At 49.7% G+C, this 11,356-nt stretch overlaps 2 protein-coding genes across 3 annotated transcripts in view; both read right to left on the bottom strand.

Annotated features, from left to right (window-relative positions):
• Positions 1-11,356, bottom strand: part of cpne1 (copine I) — a gene marked incomplete in the record, with an annotated part of 20,217 nt that overhangs the window by 2,672 nt on the left and 6,189 nt on the right. The window contains 12 exon segments of one of the 2 annotated variants that reach the window (XM_024262840.2): positions 1,090-1,144; positions 1,264-1,397; positions 1,471-1,530; positions 1,601-1,687; positions 1,755-1,853; positions 1,922-2,011; positions 2,606-2,689; positions 2,814-2,885; positions 2,961-3,035; positions 3,388-3,567; positions 3,639-3,767; positions 4,098-4,570. In XM_024262840.2, the coding sequence (XP_024118608.1) occupies positions 1,090-1,144; positions 1,264-1,397; positions 1,471-1,530; positions 1,601-1,687; positions 1,755-1,853; positions 1,922-2,011; positions 2,606-2,689; positions 2,814-2,885; positions 2,961-3,035; positions 3,388-3,567; positions 3,639-3,767 (1,065 nt within the window). 2 annotated transcript variants of the gene reach the window in all.
• The window catches only part of rbm12 (RNA binding motif protein 12), an 11,807-nt gene continuing 6,577 nt past the window's right edge, over positions 6,127-11,356 (bottom strand). The window contains exon 2 of the mRNA XM_036215289.1: positions 6,127-9,694. Coding sequence (XP_036071182.1) covers positions 6,964-9,666 — 2,703 coding nt within the window. The 5' untranslated portion in view covers positions 9,667-9,694 and the 3' untranslated portion in view covers positions 6,127-6,963. The remainder of the gene's footprint in view (positions 9,695-11,356) is intronic.

Genomic DNA, 11,356 nt, shown 5'->3' with positions numbered 1-11,356 from the left:
CAACGAGGTTTTATAGAAACTTCTGGTTTACGGTGAGCAGCAGGAAGAGCGACGGCTCTGCAGTCTGTGGGAGTGCATCTTTGAGAGAGTGCACGTGTGTGTGAGTGAGCGAGTGCACGTGTTTATGTGCACGTATGCGTACCTTGGCAGTACGGGTTGGTGGGGTTGAAGTTGAGGGCGAACTCGTGGTGCGCTGCCTGTAAGATCAACATAAAGAACCATCAGATGAGCGAACTGGACCCAGTCAGAACCAGAGAGAGCCGTGATCATGAGGTTCTGTGGAGTCTTCATTCTCCTCCACCAGGATCTGGTTGCAGACAAGATGGTGGCGGAAAATCATCAGCTGGGAGTGGAATTTACCACGATTTCAAGCCGTAGTCCTTTTAATTAAGACTTTTTAATGTGAATTAACGGTTTAGTGATCAGAATCAAATGTGTCAGAACAGGGTCAAAGCTTTTATGAATTTCAAAAAGATTAAAGTGTTGAGATTTGTAAAACAGTTAAGACTTTTCCATTAAAGCTTCAGGCACAGACCGTGTTCACATTGGCATGATCAACATTATTAAGGTAACAACCGAGAGAAAAGCGGCTTTACGCCAGAATATGACGGTTTATGTTAGTAATCAGGCTTGAGCAGTATTAAGGTAACACGATCGGTGTCTAAAAATAAACACAGTATCATTATCAATACCATCATGAAAAAAATTGCCTTTGATCATTTTTTTAACATATTAAATAAAAGGAATGATTGTGCGTTCAGTGGAAATTATTGTGGTTTAAATTTTCCCTTCTAAAAACTATTTGAATATGAAACAATCTGCTGGGGAGCATCCTCATCATGTGACATCGGAACGTTACAGCTCGGAAGCGAGACAGGCGCACGAGTGAGTGACGGGAAGAAAGATGGCGCTCTGCAGAGCTGCAGCATTATGTCCAGGTTTTCTTTGCCGTTTGTGGACTGCAGACGGTGTCCGTCAATACCAGCCGATCTCAGACAAACGGGACGTTCAGTCCGACCTAAACTGTCCGATCAGAATAAGCCTCGTGTCTCAGTGAGAGCGGTGCTGAGGGTGACGGTTTGAGCTGACCTGATAATCTGGAGGCAGTTTGGCTCCAAAACCAAAAGCTGGGAAGAGTTTATCCCTGAAACACAAAGAGGGAGCGGTCAGAACCTGCAGCCGGACCCTGAGGAGGACCATCGAGAGTCTGAGGATCAGAACGCCGCCGTCTGAACCCGCAGGAGTGAGGGGAGTTTTACTGACGTGTCGTAGTCCTGGACCACCTGACCCACTGACCACAAGGCAGACAGGTACTGGTTCAGCCCGTCTGGACTCAGGTAGTGCAGAGATTCTGGAGAACGGGGATCTCCATTGGAGCCAGTAAAGTCGATGCCGACCTGAGCGACAGAACAGCGGTTAGAGTCCTGACGTGACCCGCCAGTCGAGTCCAGCATCAGCAGGAGGACTCACGGTGAAGTTGATCTGGCAGCCGCCCATCACGTAGTCCAGGAAGGTGTACTGAGCCTCCAGCTGCACAAAGCCAGGAGATTCATGAAGCTTCAGGGTCCAGTCAGTCGGGACCAGACTTCAACAGACGTACCTTACAGCTCTTCACCAGAACAAGCCCTGAGTTCTTGTAGCTCTTCTTCTTCTTCTGCTTCTCGGGGTGGATGCACTGGAACTCCACCTGGACACCACAAACACATCAGAGGCAGCAGCACACAGACGGGACGGCTCAACGCTCGGGGACCCACCGGGGAACCGTGGGCTGCCTTCTGCAGCTCAGACACTTTGGTGGTGAAGGAGCCGATCAGGTCGTGGGAGCCGTCACTATCGTGGTCGGAGCAGTCCACCTGTGGGAGGAGTAAAGTTAGGTGGACGGAGCGGGACTGATGGACGGACGGATGCTGGTTGGATGAACCTTCAGGGGCTTCTCCAGGTCACCCGAGCAGAACGTGTGCAGAGGAACGGTGAACTTCTTCCAGGACGGGTTCAGGTTGTTCTTCACCACCTGATCACACACAAACAGCCCTGTTGTCATGGTAACAAACACACCTGTAACCACCTAGCAGGGGGGTGGGGGGTCAAAACTTTATTTTGATTGGCAGGTGGATGGACCAAACAAAACTGTTGCTGGACTTTGTCCCACCCAATCACTGATTTCTGGAAGGTTGTTGGAGTGGGTGTGGTCAACTGCAGTCAAGGACATGCAGAACCCTCAGGGCGGTTCTGGTTCTGCCCGTCTGCATTGGGATTGCTAATCTCACATGGCTTTAAAGTCCTGTGTTGGCGTGATGATGCTTTTATAGTGTTGCGGCTGCAGCTGCGCAGCCAGCTGCGACAAAACACTGCAGTGATGCTTCCTAGTGCTTATCAAAGGGAAAATGTTGATTCTGGGAGACGTGCTGATGCAGGATTCAGCAGACTCAGCATGTAGCAGCATCCATGAAGCTCCAGCTCCTCTGGATCAGAGGAGGACCAGAAACTGAACTCTGCGGAGAAGCTGCAGTCGGTGAAGGAGCAGACAGAGCTGGCTAGCGGTGATGGTTTCTACGGTCTGAGGACCGGTGGAGAGCAGCTCAGAGACAAACCTGCAGATGTTTACCTCTGTTCTGTGAACCAGCTGCCACTTTCCGCCTTCTCCTTCTTTGAATATTTCCAGGAATGGATCAGACTTCCCAAACGTATCCTGGAAAGAAAAGACCATTTACTTGAGGAACCTGTCAGACCACATTCAGTTCAGGCAGAGGTAGACGCCCTGCTCAGAAACAAGCTCGCAGTGTCAGAGTGCAGAGAAGGTGGAGAGCAGGCACCTTCTTGTCCAGGTTCTTAGCCTCCAGCTCCAGAACGATGGTTCTGTTGTCCTTGATCTCCTCTGCAGAGACCTACAGACCCAGAACACCCATCATCACTGCATGCACCTAAACCCCGACGTGAGCTGCAGCTGAGCGCAGACGTACGGTGATGCTGCCTTTCCCCGCTGGCTTCCCTTTCTTCAGCTGCAGAGGTCGGGTCAGAGTCTTGCTGGCCACGATCTGAAAACCACGAGGAGGATCAGATCAACGGTCATGTCAAACGTGAACTCAACACAACCGATCAAGTCTTCAAATGTTCCCCAGACGGCTGGAGAGAACTCCTGAAACGTCTCGCTGAGTTCTGTGAAGATTGCCCCGTCATCTTCAAGCAAAGCTTTGATTGGAAACGAATAAAGATGTATACGTGTTTAAAGTCTGTCTCATCTGCAGCTGAGAGCCTCCTTCCTCTGGAATGCTGGGATTTGTAGTTCTTTTCAGATGGTTCTGTTCATATATTCATTTTCATATAAGAGGTGTGTTTCTCCTAATGACAGGTGAGTGATGGATGAAGGTGTGAGACGCCTTTCCTCACCTGTCCCAGAGTCAGCTCCACCCCTCCCAGGAAGTCGTCATCGCCGAGGTCAGAGGTGGCGTTGTCGATGTCATAGACCTGGAGCTTCAGGTTCTGGACGGCCTCGAAGTGATAGTCCAGTCTGAGGCGCTGGCTGAAGGCGGGGCTGGAGCAGTTCTTCACGCGCTCGGTTCGGCCCAGCTGCAGGACACACAGGTGCACTTCTGAACCGATGACGTCACAGAGGATCGTTCTGAGAAGCAGCTGCTCACCTCCACCCACTTGTCTCCACCCGTGCTCTGCAGCAGCACGCACACGGGATCGGACTTGGAGCCCACGTCCTTATCCAGCAGGTCGGAGCAGCAGACGGTCAGCTCCACCTTCGACACGCAGTCCGCCATCTGCGGGGAGAGCAGAGCTGTGCGTCAGCGTCCAGCCACTGTTCGAACACGGGTTCAACTCCTGTCAGAGCGGACCCCGCCCCTGTGGCACGCTGGAGCCGGAAAACAAACGGCACAACACTGAAAACTCCGGAAGAATGACATCTATTTCCGCCCCGCGTGCGAGGAAGCCCGCGAGAGCCGCGCGGAGCTCACAGCGTTCAACTCCACGAGGCCTGATGACCGGAGCCGGTACCGGCGGGATGTTCACGCCGCTGTCACGTCTTCCCGAACTCTCGGAAAACACGCACTTGGCGGCCCGCGCGCGCAGAGAATCGGCTCGTGAATCACCTGGTTGATCGTTTTAATTCTTCACAGCACAATCAGACGGAATCGTCTTCGGTCCGACGCCTCCAGTTTCACTGCCGCTTCCACCGGAAACACGCCCGAGCTTCAGTCCGCGCGAACCGAAGGCGCATCTCTGATTGGACAGGAGAACTGCCAGTCACGTGACTTCCTACGAACCCTTTCACAATAAAAGCTACTTTGGTCCACCATCAACAGCGTCGCTTCAGCTCAGTGACAATTCCTCAGACAGATATGAATGACTCCCTACACCCGATCTGCAAATTAAAAATCACATTCAGGCAAAAAAAAAAAAAAAAAAGTCTGACTGTCCGGAACGTAAACGTCACCATAAACGCTAAAAACCACTGTAAACATCCACCTGAGCCGTATGTACTGCAGGAAGCAGCAGCTGCAGACTGAACACACGCCTCCATCAGCATCCAACCACATCCCGCCTCAGCATGAGCTTTCAGAGGACACCAGTGGACCGTCCACAGCCGGTTCAAGAGGTGACGACTGAACTTTTGAAACCCCAAACATTCAACAATACTGGGATTCCTCTGTTGAAAAGGTGGAACTTTTCCTGTAATGTTGAGACTTTTTCTGGAAAGGCTTCAAATAATTATAAAAATCTGAGTTCTTCTGTCACGTATAATCCAGAACAGACTAAAAAACAAACAAACAAAAAAAGATTAAATTAGCCAAAACAGCTACTATGTACAAGAAATATTACATTATTATTAACCTAAAAAAAATCTTAGTAAATGCCAAAATAGTCCAAAAAGTTAGCAGAATGCCGATTTTTAAAACTTTAAAACTGTAACTTTTAGACATAATTATGAATAATATAAAGACAGGAAAATTATTCCAGAATAAATCAACTTAAACCTAAAATAATTTTCAGTATTTAATCACTATAAAACTATATATTTTGTCAAAATTATACAACTTAAAATAAGCACAAGATAACATTGATAATAAAACAAAATTATCTGGAGGGCTGGATCCGGCCCCCGGGCCTTGACTTTGACACACATGGGCTAGACAACTGGTCTCATCTCCTTCGACATCCTAGAGAAAACTGAGTAACTCCACAAATTCAGAAGTCTTTCAGTTTCTGAGAATGTTTGTCACCATAATCTTTTATTTTCTTTAACTTTTACAAACCCCCAGCTGCACTAATTTTCCTGGGAGCATGGGTGGGGGTGGGGGGTGTCCGGTAACCAGAGGTTTTTGCTCCTGTGAAGCTGAGCTGGAACTGAATCTAGTATGTAATTTCCCATAGCTTCCGTCCTCCTCCAGAAGCTCTCATGAAAAAAGGGTCCTCACGTCTTTTTTAGGACAGCAGAGCAGGACACCCACCCAACACCTCACCTGCTGCTAACAGCATCGCCTGTAGCCTGAATGTCCATCAGCTGCTACCAACCATCTGTAGGCGGCCATCCCGTTAGCTCCGGCCCCAAAAGAACCCTGGCGCTCCCTGCTGACCCGCTTGGATGTGTATCACTCACCTGCAGGATTTGCCTTCAGCTAATAATCAGCTCTTTGGACGAGGATGTCAATTAGTCTCAGATGCACAACTCTATGCAGGAACACCTCGTTCCATCAGCCTAACCACACCAGCATCCCTAGTCTAGAAGAACTTACCACTTCTGTTCTAACGTTGGCCAGTTTCAGAAACCCGACTGATCTGAGCCGGTGGACAGGCTCCTCAGCTTTGGACCTCAGAGGATTTCTGCAGATTCGTCTGATGTTGTAGTTCAGGAACTTCTCCTTTAGACTAAAAGCAAGGCCACATGGACCACGTCATCAACAACAAGCTCCAAGACACTTGAATTCAGAAGAGAATTGACTTCTTCAGCCTGAATAATGTTTAGAAAGCTGTGAGCTTGAACACATTGAAATTTGAGAGCATTGTTTGCTTCAGGCAGAGGTGATGCTTTGAGTCAGGGATTCTCATGTTTTTATGGAGGACAGGAGAGAACTAAACCCACAACCAGTATGACAGAGAGAAGAGCAGACAGTGAGGGAGTGCATGGCAGCTCGGGATGGTCCTTTTATTAGCAAAAGCAAAGGAGAAACCACACATGGTACAAACGATTCACATAACAAAGAAAGGTCAGCTTCAGGGCAGAAACATCCAAACAAAGATCACAGCCAAAGTAAAATCCCTGCGTCTTCATCTCTGCAGTCCAACCCCCTACTGAGCATGTGCAGGAGAAAGGAGGAGGGGCATGGGGTAGCATGGTTCAAAAACAGCATCATCATCATAAAATCTGATAAATGATTCAGAAAATGGAACATGACTCAACAATCTCATCCTCCACCCAGCAGAGTTTGTGAGCTGGTTCCACACAGACATGTGATTGTGGCAGAAAGATTCAGAACCAGGAAACGGACCGGCTACACCACAAGAGTCGGTCTCTTCATAGCCACATCGCGTTTGGAACAGCATTGCAACACAAAAACATTTCATCATAGCAACATAATGAGGATTTTTGTCCGTTACCATGGAAACACAGCAAGTTAGGATATTATCATAGCATCAGAGGATGTACAGTTCAAACCGCAGCAGCAAAGCATGTTTAGGCCTCATGACAGTCATGTTACCATAACAACAAAACAGGTTACACTGCATGAAGAGACAAAAGCTGCAACATGAAAACTGGAGAAGAGCTTATGCAGAGCATCATCATCAGTTTATTTGAGGAAGTCTTTAAGAACAGTCTGCTTTCAGTCTTTGTGGGGGAGGAGCTTACCTGCTGAAATCTACACAGGTGTAAAGAGTCAATGAACAGTCTGAACGGACCTTCTAGTATCTGTGGTTAGTTCTGGTTTGGGTTCTGGGCAGATGGCCTAACAGCACGGCTTAACCCAGGCTTATCTTGACTTTGCGTGATCCGATGGGTCTATCATTGAGGTCCAGAACCGCAGCAGAGGCCTCCTCGTGGTTCTGGAAAGCCACCATGGCCTCGCCGGTGGGCAGGCCTTTGTCACTGAACTGTAAGCAGACTGAACCCGGCAGCACCTGGTAGCCGTAGAAGAAGTCCATGATCTCGTCCACAGTGACGGTGAATGGCATGTTCTGCAGTTTGACAACGGTTGGCCCGCCAGCGCCCCGTTGGGTGGTGGGGTTGGTGGGAGGTCCAGGGTTCGGCTGGTTCCGTATTCCTTCGGTTCCCGGGGTGAAAACCTGCTGCCCGCCAACAGCTCCTCCCACTGGGCGTCCCTGGTTGCTGCTGGCTGCTCCCCCGCGGTTCTGGCCTCCTCCACCTCCTTTTCTGTTTGCATTTTCAAACGGCAACAACCCTCTCAGCCCGTCTTGAACAAACGGAGCTCCTGCTGCCGCTCCGGGCCGGATGCCAGGAGGCTCCAACATTGGTGCTCCAGGAATTCCTGCAACCAGAGGAGGAGCCATTCCCAGGCTGACATCCCCCAGGCCTGCAGCCAGGGGGGGTAGGGGAGGAGGGCCTGTTAGTCCGTTCCCAGGAGCCGTGAATGGAGCCACAAAGGGGGGGTTGTTCAGGCTCCCCATGGTGTTTCTGAGGAAGCTGAACTCCTCACCGGCAATGCCAGCGAAGGGGTTCATCTGCGGCTGCTGTGGACTGGGCTGAACCTGCTGGGCCTGGCTCTGGTTCTGGTTTTGGTTCTGCTGGTGTTGGTTACGTTGACCCCTCTTATTTTGAGGCGGGGGGTTTCTTTCAATTTCCTTCATTTGCTCAAAGGTGACGAGGTGAACGAAGGCATCGCGGCCATTGAGTTTTTGCCGGTGCAGCCTTTCCACTTTGCGAGCATCCTCCTCCGCTCGCAGCTGGAAGATGGCCTGGCCCAAACCATTGCCCTGGCTGTCCGTTAGAACCTTCAGAGACTCCTCATAGATGCCCACGCCCTCCAAGAAACTGCGAACGTCCTTCTTGGAGATGTTGTAGGGAATGTTGGTGATGTGGGCACAGTTGCGGGGAGTTTTCATTCCATCCTGGTTCTTGCCGTCACCGTGCGCTGCCTCACGCTTGCGGATGGCCTCGATCTTCTCGTGCATTCCCTTACGGCTGATCGGGTGAACCTGAATGAATCGGGAGCCCATGTACTGCATGTGGGCCCCCAAAGCAATCTTGTAGTCCTCCTCGGACTTGAACTCAAGGAAGCCCTCGCCTGTGGCGCGACCGTTTGGACCCTGGGCGATGAAGATGCTGTCTTCGAGCACAGCCACGTTCTTAAAGAACTCTTTGATCTGTCTTTTGTCGGCCTCGTAGGGAAGGCCTTTCAGGTAGACGCAGAACTCCTGTCTATGAGGAGATCGGGATCTGTCTCGGTGATCTCGACCTCCAGGGGTGCTTCCCCCCCTGTGCTGGTGACCCTGGAGCTCAATTGCATTGTTAGATTTACTGCTACTGTAAGAGACATGACTTGTTCCACTGTTGTTTAGGCCCACCCACTGACGCTCCGAGCCGGGGGTGATCTCAATAAACCTTTGGCCCATCATCCCACCCCCTCGCTTCAGAGCTTCAAAACTGTCCTGAGGAGAGAAGAACTTGACTGCAGCCCGACCGTTGGGTCGGCCATGCCCGTCCCTCTGCAGGCGCACCCCCTCCACCCCCAGGCCCCGAAAGAAGTCTCTGACTTCCATTTCGGAGCATGAAAACGGGAGATTCTGCAGAAGAACGAACAGGTCGTCAGGACTGGCCATGCCTGTGGCGGCGGCCTTCATTTGGGCCTGAAGGCCCAAGGAGGCCAGAGAGGAGAGGGGGTTGAACAGCATGGGGTTGGGGGCTCCCAGGGGGAGACCAGAGCCCAGTGTTGCAGGGGGGGGCATGGTGGGGTTAAAGGGCGGGAGAGAGGTCATTTGAGGAATGTGAGACATTGGCGGCACAGGAGGTCCCTGGGATAACGGGGAGACGGTCGGGACAGGAGGGAGGGAGGACACAGGAGGAGGGACTGTGATGGTTGACAGTGTGGACATGGGGGGCATGGAGGGCATGTTGGGGAGGGGAGGAATGGGTGGCAGTCCAGCATTGAGCGATGGCAGAGACGTGGTCATAGTGGGGGCTGAGCTGTAGCTGTTGGGGAAGCTGGGCACGGAGCCGGCCATGGCGCCGGCCATGCTGGTCGCCACCTTGATGCTCTGCGGTTCTTGAGACGGGCCGGCGGTTGTTGCTGAGGCTGGAGTGAAACCCTGGTTTCCATGGCTACTGGATCGTCCCCCAACTCCAGACTGCACTGGAGGCAGGGAAGCAGGCCCAGCTTGTCTGTTTGTGTTTACGGCTGCAGGTGGAGCCATGTCCACGGCGCCCGCCCCGGCCTCAAACCGGCGGCGGCTGAGCTCGATCATGTTTTGCATTTCGGTTTTGCTACTCAACAACAAGGAGACCTTTGAGCCCTTAATAGAGCCGCCTGTTCGCATCATTCCCAGGCGAGCATCCTCATCTGTGGCGAAGACGATGAAGGCTTCGCCATGTTCACCCCCCACGATGTGCACTCCCCCATCGGGAATGGTGAGGCCAGAGAAGAAGTGTCTGATGTCCATGGTTCCAGCCACTATGGGCAGACCCTGCAGCCGGATGACTACCGCCATACTGACCGCTAAACAACAGCGCTCTAACCTGGGGAGAAAGCAACAGCGCCATCAGACAAACAGAGGACACAGCAGCGCTTCCTAAAGTTGCACAAGCCTGACTTAAACTCTGCTGTCATGTCTACAATCCCTGTTTACACCAATGATGAGGCCGACATGAAAACCAAAGGGATGCCCCCCCACCTGGGAATAGGGGCTGAGAATGAAGCTAGAAAATTCCTTCGAAAACTCAAACTTTGGGGTGAAACCAGTTTTTAAATATTCAAATGAGGAAAAACATTTAGTAAAGAAGGTTTGAGACCAGCTCTTCATCAGTCGGTGAAAACTGTAGTTTAAATGTCAGCATGACTCAGCAAATCTGCTGCACATCTTCATATCCCAAAACATGGATGCTATGATCTTCAGAAGAAAACAAAAACAGTGGACCAGATGAAGCTAAAAGGGAAAATTCTGCTATTTAAATTTGTTGAAAATGCAATAGATCACCAATCAGCAACTCCGTTCCATCGAGCATCTTAAATATTGAGAAAACAGCATTAAAGTGTAGAGAAACGTTAGCATTTCGGTCAGACTCTGAACACCAAACTTTACATTCACGTCTTTCTCCTGGTCAAGTGCAAACTTTTGCTCTCAGACTTCATGACTCGTTTGACAGCTGCTTGATGGGGAAGAGCTTGTTAGAAAGCAGAAAGCCGGAAGAGGAACCGTGACTGTAAATGAGAAGTGGATTGAGCAAGTGTGACTTCAACCATACAAAATGCTCGACTTCCAGCTCAAACCAATGAAGTTGCTATTTTTTCAGGATACGGACACCGTCATGTTGGAGTCAAATGTCGTCAGTAAGCAGTGATTGCTCTGGGTCGAACCAAGTCATTGTTTCTATGGTAACCACTTTCACCAATCAGGAGTGACCTAACATTTTGAACGTTGGAGGTGGGGACCAGCTGGCTCCACCCACTTCCATTGAGCCATCTGATTGGTCAGTTTATACCTTGAATAACAGAAAATTATTTTAAAAAGAGGATAATCAAGAAGACGTTAAACATGTATCAGAGTCAGAATGGTCATTCTAACCCAGGGGTCTGAGGCTCCGGAGCCACATTTAACTCTCCATAGTGGGACTCTGTTGAAGAAAAATAAAATAACAGCAATTTCTAAAAGTAAGGTTTGTTAAATTAGCACTGATTTAGTTTAGTTTAGTTACATTTGTGACTGAGGTGAACCTAGTAGATCGACTGTAATGGTTTTATATCCCTACTGACATTAGGCCTCGTTTGCTCTACGCTTCCTCCAGAATGCAGATTTCAAATGTTAACCAGAAATTTGATAAAAAGTCTGATCTTTTCTGATTGCTCAGTATATTTTATGTCTTTAAAGTCCATTTTGTCTTATGCTCCATAACAATGGTTAGTAGCTTTCAGTGGAGAGGCTAAAATATATTGATTTGTGTATTCTTTTTCTACTTTTTCTACTGGATCATTAATCTTTTGTTTCATGTTTATACGCAGCAGTAAAGAGAAAGAAGGATGGCAGCTCACCAAAGTAGACCAAAAGTATAACAAACGAAATTGTCCTTTTGCCTTAAGTTGTTCAAAATCTTTCACAGAAGTACATTGGCTTCACTATGATATTTCTGTTTGGGACAGAAAGTCTTTTATTTTTAGAGGAAGTCAAATGAGCTTCTGTCAAA

This window comes from Oryzias melastigma, linkage group LG2, assembly GCF_002922805.2.
Source record: "Oryzias melastigma strain HK-1 linkage group LG2, ASM292280v2, whole genome shotgun sequence".
Classification (NCBI taxonomy): domain Eukaryota; kingdom Metazoa; phylum Chordata; class Actinopteri; order Beloniformes; family Adrianichthyidae; genus Oryzias; species Oryzias melastigma.
The sequence above is the reverse complement of the archived record's forward strand: the minus strand, read 5'-3'. Positions and strand labels throughout refer to the sequence as shown.